Here is a 16,955-nt window from a genome sequence, read left to right on the forward strand (position 1 = left end):
ATAGTGACTATGCTGGGGACATCGATGATAGGAAGAGTACTTCAGGACATGTTTTCATGCTAAATTCTGGAGCAATTACATGGTCCTCAAAGAAGCAGCAAATCGTGACCTTATCCACTACTGAGGCTGAGTTTGTGGCAGCTGCCTCATGTGCATGTCAAGCTATTTGGTTGAGAAGGATGCTGGAAGCACTTGGTGATAAGCAAGAGGGTTCAACAATCATCTTCTGTGATAACATTTCTGCCATAAAGTTAACAAGAAATCCTGTAATGCATGGAAGAAGTAAGCACATTGATGTTCGCTTTCATTTTCTGCGAAATCTGTGCAATGATGGTGTAGTTGAGCTCGAGTATTGCAAGAGTGGAAATCAATTGGCTGATATATTCACAAAGTCACTCAAGCAACCTCCTTTCGAGAAATTGAGGAAGCTACTTGGAGTGCAGTCACTCGAACATCTTGAGAAGGAGTGGGTTGAAAACCTGGCAGGATATGTGATAGTCAAAGAAGCTGATGAAGATTTTGTGATGGTGTCAAGACCCTAAACTGTTTTAGTAGAAATCAGTTTAAGGGAGGGTGTTAAGAGTTTTTTAGTTAAGTTTTAATTAAGTTTTAAATTAAATAATGCTGACTAATTATGTAGGGACTTAGTCAAGCACAAGTCCTAGTTTGTTAGGAGTCGTGGATGAGGTTGTTCACCACGATTAGGTTTGCTTCCGTTGCTTAGGGATGAGAACTCTCCACAAAATCATGTAGGTGATCGTGGGAGAGTTATTGTTATTTGTTTTCAGTCTTTCCCTTTAAAACTGTAACCTTTCTTTGAAATTCATTAAGAAGAACAGTTCAATATTTCAAGTGGTTTTATTTCTTGAAAGTGTTCTGGGTTTATTAAAACCAACAATCTAGGTATTCTAAAATATGTATTAAGACATCTACGTATTCTAAAATATGTAATGTACTATAAAAATACCTTATGTGACCAAAAAAAAGAAGGAAATAAGTCCTCCCTTTGCTTTCCTTTCTCCATGTTCAACTATACAAACATGTTACAACAAAACCAAAGATAGAGATTACTGATAATTTCTAAGCAGTAAATGTTATTAGGGACCAATCTGTTACTTTCAAGACTTGCAAGAAGCAAACTTGGGGCCTTTCTCTATTTCTAAGCAAAGTCCTATCTTTCTAGTGAGCTGTACGCCTTGTAATCAACTTAGAATACCCTCTTTCAAACACAAAGCCAGTTCGTGTTTCAACTGGAGCATCTTCCCACGTCCCATCTGTAATTAGTGAGAACAAAAAAGCCATGTTTTAGTAGATACCTGAGTTGAGCATTATCTAAGTAAAGAGAGCAAGATGACAGACGAGTATTACAAAATGATTACAGTTTGAAACATCTTAACTCAACTACAACCACAAACTCTACAGTACAGTGAAAGTAAGTTTACAAGATAATCTCCGCTAGGTTGTCAGAAAATATACTAAAGAAAAATAGCAACTGAGTCACGGGTTCTGTTCTAATAAGGTCTATTGACTGAAGTGCTTGGATTGGAGTTTTCCAACCACCATATGCAGCCACTCCACCTATATATGCATACCACTGCATCATAGCTTTATACCAAGATTACAGTATGCAAATAATTGTATGAAACTCAACAATAAATTTATATCATTAGAAGGAAAACTTGCCTCTTGCATGACTTGGATTCTTCTTTGGGCATCATTGAGTTGAGTCTCAATTGCTTCTTCCACTTGTAACAGAAGCTTTCTGTGTGACGCTTCTGTAAGTAAAACCGAATCAAAAGAGTATACCAGAATTTTGCATATTGTTTGTTTACAATGAGAATGCAAACACTTTTAGTTCATCTAAGGGAACTGCTTTTATGTCGCTTTCATAATAAAGATCATAGCCTTTCACAGTACGGTCTGGGTTCAAGTTTTATTTTTGCTGCATGACACAATGCCACCATGCAAGCAGAACATCTACCAAACAAGGCATAGGATGCATGGAATTTTTGTGAAGAGAAAATTAATCTCTCCATTGAGTTTTGCATGGGGTTCAAGAGCAGGATATGTTTCTACCCGTGATTATGGAGATGTCACCATATTAAACAATTATTCGGAAGCTTGTATATGTAATCATTTAGCTTCTTGAAAGTATCATTTATGGGCAATCTTGGTTGACATGATATAACACCTATACAAACACATTTCAGTGAAGAATTGACACAAAAAGGATAATACAGATCTAAATATAGAGAAGCTGTCATACTTTGCTTTTCCACGGTTCCCTTAAACTCTGTCTGGTACACTTCCAGTCCTTCAAGTGTGCTTCTGCAATCTTGAAGATGCTGATTGACCTGTTCCTTGAATTTGTCATAAATCACTTTCAAGTGTTCTTGTTGCTCTGCATAGAAAGGAGGTGGGGTTTCAGGTTAAGCTTCAATGAGAAAAATCCCACATCCAGACACATACAGACTAAATTGACCCCAAAACCCTTTGTCGGGCCTGAAGGGAAACGAATCACCTATAAAATCCGTATCACCCCAAACAGCTAAGTCAAAGAGATTGCTACAGAACTCCCCTCGCTCAAAGAAGAAAATATGGTATGTGAACAAATTTCAACAAAAAGAGTACTAAGTATAACTTATTAAAATCCATCTTAAAGGTTGAAGTTAGAGCATCCAACCCAAAACCATTTGACAATGGATGGAGAGACCCAAGACTTTAAAATATGTAAAAGATAATGATATTCATAAGAACTAAACTAATCTCCACCTAAAAGCTAGCATTAGGTGCTCTCATGGTAAACAAAGACGTGCAAACCTCACAACTTTGTGGATAAAAAGAACAAATTTTCCAGTAGAACTTGGAACATCACCTAATATACGAGAGTAGTGCAAAAAGCCAAAATTAATTTTCAGAAAAAAATCACATAATTGAAACCCTCTAAAGAAGGTTGATTCATTGTGGTTGATGACATAAGTGCTTATCAAGATGCATCTAAGGATAAAATTTGCATTTACATATCAGTCATAAATATAACCATGTGTGCCATAGGAGTGTGTACAGTTCATCTAGGTCAGAAAATTATCAAACCACAACTAAACAGAAAGGTAGGACATAATTAGTTACAAATGGAAATACATGATTAATAGTAATTATTTATGAGATTCAAGTTAATTAAATCAGGACCTAAAAATTATCAATTAAACATGTAAACGATACAATTTTCTTACCTTCAAACCTTGATTCCAGCCTTTTTCTCTTTGATTTACTGAGGTTTGTGAGCTTTCCCCTGAAAAATCATCCAGAGCACACTAAGAAATTGTTAACTTTAACAGGGAAGCCTGCAGTTGAAAGTACCTACACGTCCGTTTGAATCTGAGACTCAACATTCTGCAGCTGCATATGTACCTCCCCGGCAACAGACATCAGAATTTCAGAGGATTTCCTATTAGTTGCTGACCTCAATTTGGTTTTAAGTTTTTCTAATTCCAAGGCAAACAGTTCAACAGCCCTGAAACATTGTCAAGTGAGACAAAAGTAAACCACAAACGGAATGTGAATATAGAAAACTAGTTTCTATATTGCACCAATTCACATATGTACAGATAGAAGGGAGACAAGAAAAACCTAGCCAGTCCATCCACTTGGTTAGGCTCTGAAGGTTCCTCTATCCAATTATCTTCTCCAGTCCCTGCAACACCAAATATTAATGCAGAATGAGAGAGGGTTAGGTGGCTGTTATCCTTAAATGGTCAAATGTAGTGACTTGCTGGCTGCAGAGCCTTTCATCTGGGAAAAGTTTGAATTTTAGTTTTCAGCAGTACTAGTTTCTGGAGAGAATATATTTTTCTAGGCAACCTGCACAGGATGGTTGGATAAATGAAGTAGCTTTCATTCTGCCCCCGTGGCAGGGGTGGGGGAACACATATGGCAGCATCTTACATCATACAACATACAGTTAAGATAATTGTATTTTACAGATGCATAACCAATCAAGTGACCTTAATTTTGGCAGAAATTTTCTGGAAATGCATTTATCATACAGTTAACAGAAGTGTTTACGTGAACATACAATCATGTCCGTGGATAATGGGAGAACCTTCTTCACAACTCCCTAAGTCTCTCTCTTCAGATGATGATAAAAACAGGCCATCTTCTGCATCATTTTCTTCCATGTCAGGTGTTGTTTTTCTCAATGGAGAATCCTTGAGTTCCTCTTCCACAGTATCCTGAAGTTCAATAAGGAAAGGCAAAAACAAAATAGCTATAAAAGACCGGCAAACTGGGAAACTATCTTACCATTCAATAACAAAGGATACAGAAGATTTTGTTTGTCCATTATCACAAAAATCTTGTTTTGAAGTCCAGAAAGTCCTGAAACTATGAATATCTCCCACAGTAAATCTCCTCTCTGATTGTGCAGGACTACTAACATGGTCTGATTTTGGGATTGAGCTAGGAGAAGAGCTTGACACAGGTGTTTTAATTCCAGGTGTTGGACTTAGATAATCATCTTCTGGATTAGCATCATTCTTCAAGCTTGGATTGCCATTGTCTTCTTCATGTTGGTCTTTATTTTCTAGAGTGTCAAAGTCGCGTTTAAATTTCTTGGTGGTCAGTGGTGATTGATAGATTTCTTGCTCTTGGATATTCTTCTCCAGTTCAAGATACTCTCTTTCATTCTCAGGTAGGCAACCATGAGAATTTCCCATTGTCTTATCTACAGAAGTAGCTTGCTTAGCAGGTGATGGTGTTTCACTCCTATTAATTGGTTGCTGAATCTTAGTTGACTTATCCTTTTCCAGAAGGCAGATCCCAGGAAACTCAGTTCTGAAACTTTTGTTCTCTCTCTTCTTCCGTGTAGACTTTGAGGATCCACCAGCAAAAGAACCATGTAGTTTTTCGCAGCATTCTTCAAAAGAAAATATGCTGTCCTCTCTATGTTTCATTTTGTAACCAGAGGATGGACCATTTGTTGCAGTTCTATGTTGTTTTTTGGTTGGAGCTCTCTTTCGACTCAAAGAACGAGTCACTGGCCTCCTGACAACATTATCAGGACTTTCAGAATCCATTTCTATAGTATCTGAATTTTGTCTGGGATTGATAGATGCATCACCCTTTTCATCATATTTTTGCTCTGGTTTATCAGAATTTTGCTTGGACTTGACAACTGTGGCACCCATTTGATCAAATTCCTGCTGTGGATTTAAATTATCATCACCAACCTCATGAAGCTGAGATTTGGAATGCTGATCATCTGGTGAAGAAACAGTTCCCAAAATCTCCCAAAGCTTCATTCTGAGAGTTTCAGTTCTTCTGCCTTCTGTTGCAACTGCTTTATCCACTAGCACCTCCTTATCCGACATTATGACTTCCTTCGCAGTCTCAAATGTGAAATCTTGGACCTCCACTGCTCCATCCTTCACTTCCTTCTTTTGGTAGGTAACTCTATCAAAGTTATTCTGTTTCTTACCATCCGACTCTAAAAACGAGGTTTGGTTTGCAAAAAACTTAACGGAATATGTAAGTGGTGCATTCCTTGCTCCATCAAGTTTGTACTGCTTCCCACTACCAGATGGCAAATTAGAATATTGTTTTGCATGAAGAATGGTATCTGAAGTCCGCATTTTCTGGTGGAATGATGTAGTAGTAATCCATGGGGAATTCACCTGCTGTGGATCCTTACTTTGTTTTGCTTTCTTGGAAGCTGTGAATTCTTCCTCCCTGCTTTTTCCCTGTGTGGTATTTCCTAAGTTAGATTTTTCCATTTCTGCATTTGGCACCACAACCTCCCCTTCCTTTGTGACTCCAGACTTTTTCTTGGCTAATTGGTCTACCATAATTCCAATGGATATCTTTCTCGATTGGCTAGACGGATGATTAATGCTTCCAAAACTCCGACAATTGCTTGTTTGGTCCTGAAACAGATTTTTTGAGGCATCAAGCATATAATTATTTTTCCAGTATCTACTAAAAATTGCAAGTGTTCAGGTTTATTGGGGCTTGCAAATCCTAATTCGACTTTACCATTTTCTTTCCTTTGTATTCCTTTTGAGATGAATATAAATCCAAGAAACCCTCAAATAAAAGGGAAACTAAATATCAGGTGAAAAAGCTTTTTCAGATTCCACAGATCTGGAATCCCTTAACAACTCAATTATGCACAACCAGATGTAACATAACTAAGTTACACAAAGTAAAACCAAAACGGCATCTATGGGTCTTATGCCAGATGACACAGTTGCTAACAATTAATAGAATAGTTATTATGAGTTAATTATAGCATATACTAAGCTACACAAAGATTATGCACCATTTAACAAATATGAAAAGGAAATTGGGAAGCTACAACAAGTTCTGCCATTGGCAATACAACTACAGCGTATTAAAGTGGTTACTGCTTACATCCCGTAAATATCGTCGTGTATCAACCGACATTGGTTCTACACCGCCCTGAGAACGCAGAAACAGCAAAATTGCAGTTGTAACCTAAACAATAGACAACGCAATTTAGTTAAAGAAACAAAGAAAGATGCAGAAAGGAGAGGAGGGGGTATAAAAAAAAATTAATATTGTTTGCTGAGGAAAAATTTGTTAAGTGAAGCTAATACAAACTCAGTACCATGATAATTCATTTCAGACCCAGACCACCAAGATGGTAACTGTTTGATATTAGGTAGTAGAGTTTTCAAATTGTTAAAAGAGTAAAAACAAACACAATAGAAAGCGCTTGATTTAATATTTCATTATGATTTCTGAGTAACCAAACATAGTATCTGACACACAACATAAACCCAGTGCTGATATAAATATCTCTAGAGCAATGAGAACATGAGAAGAAAACCACCTAACTATGAATTCACCATCCAATAGGAAAACAAAGGAAGAGAAAAAATATATATCAAATTGGTAAATCCCCAATAATCACGACGCTTCCGTTTCTCATGTAAAATCTTTCACTACTTCTAAATCAGACACATCTAACTCATACGATAATCAGATTGGTAAACCCTAACTCATAGAAAACCAATCTCAGGCCCTCAGACCTTCGTATTTTACATTTTAGGTTCTGCATCTGAGATCAGATGACTAACCAGAAGGTACGGGCATGCAAAATTCAAAAGCTAATAATAGACGAGATGAAGCTATCCCAACTATTCAAGAAAAAATTGAAGTATAAAATCTGCTAATGCAAAAATAATCGAACAAAACGAAACGAATCAAAACCGAAACATTTTCATTCATAAATAGCTTACAGCTTATTTACCGTTGTGTTTGATGATCGATGAGCTCCAGCTTTATAAATTCACAAAGTAATTTTGATAGCTGAAGGCGAAGCCGAGGGGTTCCTCATAAAGATAAAGCAAAACAGAGAGAGAATTAACGAGAACAGTTTGAAAATAATGAAAAGAGAAGGCGGGAAAAACATGTGCGTTTTTCGCAGAATGGAAAGCCCTGGCGATCGTCCAAAAATTCAAAAATAAGATGAGGTTTGACGGGCTCACTCTATGCTCCTTTTCAACTCAGTTGACGACACTACCCCTGCTCTTTAAGAGTATATACCATTTCCAACTCAAAACGTCCCAAATCCAATTTTTTAAGCTAAAGTTTAAGAAGGGGAAGGGGATATGGCAAAAAATAAATAAAATAATGGGAAGGGGATATTCTCTCAGACACACAAGACAATGTGTCACCATGAGTTTGATCGATTTGCAAGTTAAGGTCCTTGTTCATTAGACTACAACTCATTAACGTCTCAAATTCAAATTCGAAATTCTAGGCAATGAAAAATAGCCCTAAACAATTTTTCCTCGAACTACTTGAGACTTTAAATTTATTAATTGTTTAAAAAGTGTTTTATCAATTTTTCTCATTATCGGGTCTAGGAGAATAACAATCAAACACACCAAGCTACAATATAACTAGTCAACAACTAGCCATAGACTCAATAACACATTAACAAGAACTATATATGCACTCAATCAATCAAAATAACCTGGAAGCTTAAAAAAATATATATAAGTGACGACCTAGGCATTCAGAATGATCTATCAAGTTAGGCATCCCCAGTTCTAACAACTACAATGAACATTGTGTGTGCATTCATTCAAATATTGCAAAGTAAGCAGAGATAGAGTATGACAAATCAAGTAAACTACCAACTACCAAATACTCTTTATACATATCCAAGACCCTTTTTAATTTTTATTTTACCATGTATGTGTATTGAAATTATTTCAATTCATAATTCAATGTGTTTTTTGGGAAGATCTTTCCTATTGAGAAAGGCAATAACATATTAAATTCACACACACTACACACGGATGCTAGGACTCAAACCCAAGACCTCTCTTAGAGAGCAATTGCTCCAAACTACTACACTAGTGGGTCATTTGCCATAATTGTACGTGTTTATTAGCATGTAGCGTATCTATATTGTCAATTCCTTCATTCCCATATTCCTAATTAGGTTATTGACTGAAATGGTCCCCCAACTATTGCTCCAGTATCATTTTGGTCCACCAACTAAATTTTTCATTTCAATGGTCCTTCAACTCTTCATTTGGTATCAAAATGGTCCTACCGTTAAAGTCTGTCAATTTTATTGTTAAATTAAGGGGTTAAAATGTCTCTATGAATTAAAATAGTAATATATAATTAAAAATTAAAGGAAACTATTATAAAACTTAAAAAAATTTAAAAAATTAAATCTCACCAGCCACATGGCTTTTTTTTCATGAGATTGACCTAACAATTAATATATAAAAAATTATCTATTGTTTAAATAAAATAAAATAAAATAAAATCACATAAATATAAAAATAAAAGAACAAATTTTTTAAAAGAGTAAACAATAATTAAAATTAAAGGAAACTATTATAGGAACTTATACCTAATTTAAAATTTGAAAAAATTGAATCTCACCACCAACATGGCTTTTTTTTTGTTGACATGGACTTATAAAGTAATAATTTTTTTCTCTATTGTTTAAATTAATTAAAAATTTTAAAATCAGATAAATACAAAAATAAATAACAAAAAATTAAAAAAAGTAACCCCAAAACAAACAAACCCGGCATTACCCCCAAAACAAATGAACCCAACATTACCCTACCCCACCTCTCCAACCCCGCAACCTCCCCTCACCCCCATCTCCAACCTCGCAACCTCCCCCTTCTCAGCCTCCACCCATCATCACCTCACCACTCCCAGCCGCTCTCACCATGATCTGCACCCTCTCTCTCTCCTAAATCCATGATAATTACCACCCAAAAGCTACGAAAATGAAAACCTATGAGCGGGGGTGTTTCTCTCTCTCTCTCTCTCTCTCTCTCTCTCTCTACCCCTTGTCTTTGTACACCAACTCAGATATGACCTGGGGTTGTTTTTGTTGGGTATGGCTTATATTTGAATCGGGTTGGTATGATTTGTGGGGCTCCTTTGGGCTTGAAGTTGCTACTTTATGCGAGAGATCAAGGGGGTTGGGGAAGGGCGGCTGGGTTGAGGATGGAAGAGGTTGAGATGTGGGTTGGAGTCCTGAGATGTGGGTTGAAGTCGTGAGATGGGGAATGAGTTTGGTAGTTGTATATGGACGATATTACCCTTGAATTTAACGATAAAATTGACAGACTTTGATGGTAGGGCCATCTTGATACCAAATGAAGAGTTGAAGGACGGTTCAAATGAAAATTTTAGTTGGTGGACCAAAATGATACTAGAGCAATAGTTATGGGGGCCATTTTGATCAATAACCCTTCCTAATTTTTCCAATAGGGCAAACTACTCAAATAGTCCTCAAATTTGTACCCAATTTACATTTTGGTCCCTAAACTAAATTATTCTTTCAAATGATCCACCAACTCTTTATTAATCGGCGCTTTAGTCTTATTGTTACATTTTCTATTAAATTTAGTCATGTGAGCAGCACATGCTACATTTGTGGGGGTAAATAAGACTTTTGACCTACGTATCACCCATTTATCACCACTATATCACCTATGTATCACTACTTTATCACTTATGTATCACCACTTTATCACCTATTTGGGGAACAAAGGACGGTTATGGATGGTTTTACCCTTACATTTGATGGCAACATTAACATAATGTAACGATAGGATCAATGGAGCGATTAATATAGAGTTGGTGGACCATTTGAATGAATAATTTAATTGAGGGATCAAAATATAAATCGAGTATAAATTTGAGGACCATTTAAGTAATTTACCATTTTTCGATATTTTTGGGTTAGTTACTGTAGACGTCCGTGAACTATGGCGCTAGTTGCAATTGGGTCCGTGAACTAAATTTCGTGGCAGTTTAGTCCTTTAATTAGACAATAAGGTGCAATTAGGTCCTGCCGTAACAGAATCCGTCGAAATTGACCATGTGAGTGTCACGTGCTCTTGTTATTCAGGGTATCTTCGACTTTTCGTCGTTTTGTCCAAGTCCACCTCATGCCTTACCTCACCATCCCTTTGACTAATAAGTTTTCAAGTTAAAGAAAATTAAAAAGTTTTTTTTAAAATTTAAAAAAAAAAAAAAAACAACAACCCAGCCACCATCCCCGTTTCTTCCACCCTCATTCACCATCCCTATCCCCAAAGAATGCCCTCATCTTCCTCCTTTCTTTCTCCTCTCTCTGCAACCAACCACCGCACCATCATCCATAACCACCCATACCCACCTACACCCCCAACTAGCCAAAGGCCTCCAAGTCTGGTGGTTGCTTCAGGGTCTAGCTTGCTTGCAACATTTCCAAGCAAGCAACAATACCTAAAAACACAATTTCAAGCCAAAAAGATCAAAACCCATATAAATAAGAAATTTCAATAAAATTCAATTCAATCAAAACCTCCAATACCAATAAGATATAAAATTTCAATTCATTTCTTCAAAAGAACCGAACCCAAATACCAAAATCAATTTCAAATCCAAATAAACCCCCAAAAAAAAAACCTTCAAATTGACCAAGCAACACAAAATTAGCAATTTGATAGCATTAAAACAATTCAATCCTAAGCGTTTACAAAGCTAACTTGGTGGCATGAGAATGCTCGATCTTAAAGTAGCCGGCCGATGGCCGAGGTCCTCGAGGGAGACTCCGGAGCCGACGAGGTTGGGGAGATTGAAGCGCTTCTCGACGAGCCTCGGCGAATCGTGGAAGATCGAGGAATCAAGGCTGTCGATGATGTTGATATCTTCCTTGGGGAAGAGATTGAAGGCTTTGATGAGCTCCTTCGCGTGTACGGACGGGAAGCTGGACTTGGCGAGGCCCAGAGGGTTCGTGAGCTTCGCCGAAGCAACTGTAGAGAGAAGAAGAAGAAGAAAGAGAACAGGAAGAGACATCGGTCGTTTCATGGCTTGCACTCTGCGTTTTTTTCTTCTTCAGTTTTTTCAGTTTTTTTCTTCAGACTTGAAAGGACGTTTTTACCCCTCATTTTGACAGACAAATTGACAGAGTTGGACGGCAGGACCTAATTGCACCTTATTGTCTAATTAAATGACTAAATTGCCACGAAATTTAGTTCACGGACCCAATTGCAACTAGCGCCATAATTCACGGACGTCTACAGTAATTAACCCTTACTTCCTAATTCCGGATAAATAAATATGTCAAAAAAAAACGAGTGTTAGCATTTTAGTATCTTTTACTCTTTTCTTTTGTCGAGTCTGAGCACTGTCGTTTTACTTTGTTTTAAAGATAAGAAAACGGTAGTTGGTGACCTGTGTTTCTTCATTTTCAGCTGGTGCTGGTTCCTCCTCCCTGCCAATCGCCATGAGCACCGCCAGGCTCGCAGACCTCCCTTCGCTCGCGGCCACTCAGCCTCTTTTCTTTCCTGCACCTCACGGTCACAGACCTCCCTCCGTTTATTTGGGCCCCAAACCAAACAAAGCCACCCCTTCCCTAAAGTTGCGATGCTCGGTAGCCAAAGAGTCCACGATATCTCCATTGGGTGTGAGTGGAGCGGGTGGGCAGTTGGGCGCCGTTGACTGCGTTGTGGTGGGCGGTGGAATCAGTGGGCTCTGCATCGCTCAGGCGCTGGCCACCAAGCACGGCGACGCCGTTCCGAATGTCATAGTGACGGAGGCCAGAGACCGCGTGGGAGGCAACATAATCACCGTCCAGAAGGACGGCTATCTCTGGGAAGAGGGCCCCAATAGTTTTCAGCCGTCGGATCCCATGCTCACCATGCTGGTATTGCTCTTCTCTGCTCTGCTCTACTTTGCTTTGGTAGCGAGGTGGAATTTAAGTTAAATTAATTACAAATGAGTGAGCTAGATTAGACTGCTAGTGTGCTGTTGCTATGACTGTGAATGTGAATTGGGTATTTGTGTTTGGTAGGTGGACAGTGGTTTGAAGGATGATCTGGTTCTTGGGGATCCTAATGCACCTCGGTTCGTGTTGTGGAACGGCAAGTTGAGGCCTGTACCCTCCAGCCCAGCTGACATACCTTTCTTTGACTTGATGAGCATCGGCGGAAAACTCAGGGCTGCCTTTGGCGCTCTTGGCATTCGCCCTTCCCCTCCTCCTCCAGTTTGTCCTCTTCTTGTCTCTTTCCTATGTAATTTTCATTAATTGTTTCACGATTCTCACTCATTCCCCAATTCCTACTGCATTTCTCATTTCGCATAATCTTTCACAAAAGTGACAGGGTCATGAGGAATCAGTCGAAGAGTTTGTGCGTCGTAATCTCGGAGATGAGGTTTTTGAACGTTTGATTGAGCCTTTTTGTTCAGGTCATTATTATAAATTCATTATCTACTCTCTTCTCTTCCTGCATTACCTTATTTATTCTCTGCATTCACTTCCTGCTTCCTGCAAATGGATCCTAAGGTTGGTTCGTTCTCAATCCAACTGTTGTGTATAGCATTTACATCTTAAACCACACCCATTTTGAGGAAAAGAAGTTGTTTGCACTTAGTTTCATCATTTATGCAAGCAACCAACCTGTGACATCAAATTGGCCATAGCAGACAATGGTACCTTACACAAATTTTATATGACACTTTGAACTGGCAGCATTTCACATAGGATCTGAAATTTAACCACATTCATTTATTTAGCCATCCTCAGTTATCTACACAAACTATGCACTTTGAACTAAGTTACTGACTCGATAAAACTTCCTGTAAAAGTTGTTCATTTTAACTTTGCATTCTTCCATTAAGTTTTTAGAAGTGGTGTGGCTTTTTATAACCTTATCAGGTAATGGTGGTTTCATAGTTGCCTTGAAACTTTTGTCATGTTCAGGTGTTTATGCGGGCGATCCTTCAAAGTTAAGTATGAAAGCAGCATTTGGCAAAGTTTGGAATCTAGAGCAAAATGGGGGCAGTATCGTTGGTGGCGCTTTTAAAGCAATCCAGGAGAGGAAGCGTGCTCATAAGACACCTCGAGATCCGTAATAACATATTTTTGTTTTGAAGTTATTTTATGATTTAACTATTAAAGTTTATTTTCAATGTCCTGATTTTAGTTATTTATAGGCGCCTACCAAAGCCAAAGGGCCAAACAGTTGGATCTTTTAGGAAGGGACTTTCTATGTTGCCGGATGCAATTTCTTCAAGGTACCCTCTTTCAGCAAAATGAGTGCTCTAGTTGGATGATCAACCTTCTTTATTGGCAAGCAGAGAAGCATCTCTGTGGGGTTTCTTTCATATGCAACATGTGTTGCATTTTTCTCAGCCGTGATAAGCCTACTGTGTTGTGTTTATGTTGGCAGGTTGGGAAGCAAAGTAAAGTTATCTTGGAAGCTTTCAAGTATCAGTAAATTGGATAAAGGAGGGTACACTTTGACATATGAAACACCAGAAGGATTGATTTCACTACTGAGTAAAAGTGTTGTGATGACTGTTCCATCCCATGTAGCAAGTAGCTTATTGCGTCCTCTATCTGTAGGTTTCTTTCTCACATACTTTGTTATCTTTTACTTCCACTTGTTTGACTGTTAAATCTTGATTTCTGAGGCATTTAAAGTTGGTGGTGTTTAGCCAAAATTGTGTCCTAATAAGAACACATGTCTATAAATAGTGGTTATCTAGAAGACTAATCAGGGCGGTTTTATTTTTATTATTTCTTGTTTTTTGCATTTTGTTACTTTGAAGCTGACATTCCAAGTTGTTTTCTTCTTGCCTCTTGCTTCTTTCTGCAGGGTGCTGCTGCAGATGCACTATCAAAATTTTATTACCCACCAGTTGCAGCAGTTTCTATTTCATATCCAAAAGAAGCAATTCGGACTGAATGCTTGATAGATGGTGAACTGAAGGGTTTTGGTCAATTGCATCCTCGTAGCCAAGGGCTGAAAACATTAGGTAGATTCCCTTTCGTTTAAAAATTCATTATCTATGCCACTAACTGATGCTTAACATCAGTGGTCACCATTTGTTGCTGAGTTTAGTCTGTGGGTTTTGCAGGAACTATATACAGCTCATCACTCTTTCCTAATCGTGCACCACCTGGAAGGGTACTGCTCTTGAACTATATTGGAGGTGCCACCAATCCTGGGATTTTGTCAAAGGTAAACGTCATATGATATCGCATCTTGTGTTGGGAAAGATGCATGGCATAACTGGCATTATATTTAGGAGCACTGTGATGGTAAGGCTGGTGCTATTGGCATTTCAAGCAGGTCTCAAAATTTACTTCATTTCATATATGGCATGATATTTCAAGTGAGTTTTGCCCTATAAGAGAACCCCCTTCCACCGAAAAAATAAAAAAGGAGACATGCATGCTGTTTTGCACCAGAAAAGAAGACATATATTGATCCAATATCCTTTTTCCAACTTTGTAATTTCCTTTATTGACTATCTTTTAAAACTTTTATTTTGAGCGTCAATGTTGAATCATTGATACTTAGAATTTTAAGAAAGATGATTGATGGTTTTCCATATTAGCACTATAATTTTATATCTATGACTAGTCAAGTAATCATGCATGAAACTTGTATCTTCATGCAAGTGAGTTTGGCATCATGTGGCAAAATTTGTATTTTGTCTATAGATGCAGATTTTATTTTGCAAGGCATTGTGCCATTGCTGCTTCATTTTCCTTTTTCTTTTTTCTTTTTTCCTAGTCTGTCAATTTGTGTGGGTGTGTGCTGTGTCGCGCATGTCCATATACATATAAATTTACATTCAAATGTTTCTTTTCTTTGAACTCTTTTTAAAGTAAAAATGTATGTTTATTAACAGAAAGAGAGCGAGCTTGTTGAAGCAGTTGATCAAGATCTGAGAAACGTCCTCCTAAACCGTAATGCTAAGGATCCACTTGTATTGGGTGTGAAAGTATGGCCACAAGCCATTCCACAGTTCTTGGTTGGTCATTTTGATGTCCTAGATGCTGCAAAAGCTGGTTTAAGTGATTCCCAAGGGTTGTTTCTGGGTGGCAACTACGTCACTGGTGTAGCCTTGGGTCGATGTGTTGAGGGTGCTTATGATGTTGCAGCTGAGGTGGCTAATTTTGTATCACGATATGCTTACAAATAGTACAGTTAAAGGTGATCCTGCATCCTGTAGAAATGGTATGTTGGGAAGTGGAACTTAAGATGTTCATTGGACGTGCTGGGTAGCCAGCTTTTCAAATAGAGTTGCTTCTCCTTTTAGGTATTTTGGTTTTGTCTTGTTATTTGTACTTGTAAATACCTGGAGCTCTAGCATTAATAATATCTTAACTGCCAAGTTTTGTAATTACCTGGAGCTCTGGATGTACTTGATGGTTGCCAAAGGCCGTGTGATTAAATTCAGTGACACTTGAACGAGTTTCCAGCTTATATTCTTCGGAGGAAAGGGCTGAAAAATTGGTCCTTGGTCTTACTGGTTGCCAATGTTCTTAGTGTTTTGATTTATAAATTATTCGTAGTGTTAATCTTGATGTTCTTAGTTACCCATCTCTCTGGTTGTGCGTGTCAATATGTGGAACATGTGTAAATAAAATGTTATTTGGTTTCTCTTAGTTGTTACTCTGGTGACATATTACTTGTTACAGATTGATATAGATCTTACATTAAGTCTAAAAGCTCCCCCGCCCCCGTAGCTAGCCACCACATCACACCCACACTATCTTGTTTGGAATGCGCTGAGTTGTTCTTTGCTTTTGCTTTTGGAGTGTTGCCAGTTGCCAATGCCGAGGCAAGGCATCACTCGAAAAACTTGAAAAGCGTTGATTAGGAAAGGAAGCATCAGCCAGCCGTATACATATCCTAGGAAAGCAGGTTGAGACATTAGCGCGCCGGCCGCTGAGGTTACCAAACACTAGGAGTAGGGGAAGGGAAGGGAGCGCATGTTTGGTGGTTGATGTCAATAGCTTTAGTAGGCGAGGGTGAGTGTGGGGGTGAGGTTGGAGGTCTCTTGGTAAGTTGATACAATACAAGCATGGCAATGCATAGGTGTTGGGAGAACAGGACATTGAGATCTAAAAGACTAAAAGTAGCTGCGAGTTGCGGAAAGCTTTTTCTAGAGTTGAATTTCAAGAAACAAACGTTTCGCGTGTTTCAAAGAGATGAAGGCTAATTAATTGATTCAAGAAACAATAATTATGATAATGGTAGGGGTGGTGGGGAACATCCACTTTTATCTTTCTGCCTTTGTTTCTTCTAAGTCCTCATTTCAATTCCTTCTTCTGAATCTATAATCTCCTCCTATAGCAATTGGCGTATCTTTAGGCGTAAGCAAAGATATTCATGTTCCCTTGGCCTCGTGAAAAAACATGGAAAATCTAACATATCACAAAAAGAGTGAAAGACAAAAAGTAAAAGTGGTGTCTTACTATTATTACACACAGTTTATGCACGTGGAGCCGGGGAAAATATGCTAATGGAGACAAAGCAAATTATTCATTAGGGAAAAATTAATTTAGAGATCTCCTCTCAACTTTGGACTTTATTCCACTTTGCCATTCTAACTTTCAATTTAGTTTTGAGTCTCCTTAAGCTTTCAGTTCACGCGGATGT

General features: G+C 38.1%; 2 protein-coding genes across 3 annotated transcripts; one reads left to right on the forward strand and one right to left on the reverse strand.

Annotated features, from left to right (window-relative positions):
* Positions 1-968: 968 nt before the first annotated feature.
* On the reverse strand, positions 969-7,410 carry ASY3 (asynaptic protein). Of its 2 annotated transcripts, none has more exons than XM_021956913.2 (10): positions 7,271-7,410; positions 6,409-6,492; positions 4,323-5,921; positions 4,076-4,232; positions 3,631-3,694; positions 3,365-3,514; positions 3,234-3,292; positions 2,267-2,401; positions 1,684-1,775; positions 969-1,274 (listed from the first exon to the last, which is right to left on the reverse strand). In XM_021956913.2, exons 2-10 carry the CDS (start codon positions 6,439-6,441, stop codon positions 1,203-1,205), a joined length of 2,361 nt encoding a protein of 786 aa, XP_021812605.1. In that variant the 5' UTR covers positions 6,442-6,492; positions 7,271-7,410; the 3' UTR covers positions 969-1,202. The 2 variants fall into 2 exon arrangements, with proteins under 2 accessions (XP_021812605.1, XP_021812604.1); XM_021956912.2 differs by having other exon boundaries at positions 7,260-7,323.
* A 4,270-nt stretch (positions 7,411-11,680) lies between these two features.
* Positions 11,681-15,958, forward strand: LOC110755736 (Flavin containing amine oxidoreductase family). Its single transcript, XM_021956996.2, has 9 exons — positions 11,681-12,202; positions 12,350-12,541; positions 12,660-12,744; positions 13,259-13,406; positions 13,492-13,572; positions 13,728-13,899; positions 14,157-14,316; positions 14,419-14,522; positions 15,199-15,958. The coding sequence occupies exons 1-9, from the start codon at positions 11,783-11,785 to the stop codon at positions 15,490-15,492; spliced, it is 1,656 nt and encodes a 551-aa protein (XP_021812688.1). The 5' UTR covers positions 11,681-11,782; the 3' UTR covers positions 15,493-15,958.
* The last annotated feature ends 997 nt before the right edge of the window (positions 15,959-16,955 follow it).

The sequence above is a fragment of the Prunus avium genome, chromosome 3 (assembly GCF_965620075.1).
Source record: "Prunus avium chromosome 3, drPruAviu1.hap1.1, whole genome shotgun sequence".
Classification (NCBI taxonomy): Eukaryota; Viridiplantae; Streptophyta; class Magnoliopsida; order Rosales; family Rosaceae; genus Prunus; species Prunus avium.

Excerpts from the sequence above, each read along its gene's own strand:
- ASY3 (XM_021956913.2), bottom strand. The coding sequence starts at position 6,441 with ATGTCGGTTGATACACGACGATATTTACGGGAT. Across the intron at positions 4,233-4,322 it reads ATGGACAAACAAAATCTTCT|GATACTGTGGAAGAGGAACT; the intron begins GTATCCTTTGTT and ends ATTGAACTTCAG. Across the intron at positions 3,515-3,630 it reads CAAGTGGATGGACTGGCTAG|GGCTGTTGAACTGTTTGCCT; the intron begins GTTTTTCTTGTC and ends ACAATGTTTCAG.
- LOC110755736 (XM_021956996.2), top strand. The coding sequence starts at position 11,783 with ATGAGCACCGCCAGGCTCGCAGACCTCCCTTCGCTCGCGGCCACTCAG. Across the intron at positions 13,407-13,491 it reads CATAAGACACCTCGAGATCC|GCGCCTACCAAAGCCAAAGG; the intron begins GTAATAACATAT and ends AGTTATTTATAG. Across the intron at positions 14,523-15,198 it reads ATCCTGGGATTTTGTCAAAG|AAAGAGAGCGAGCTTGTTGA; the intron begins GTAAACGTCATA and ends GTTTATTAACAG.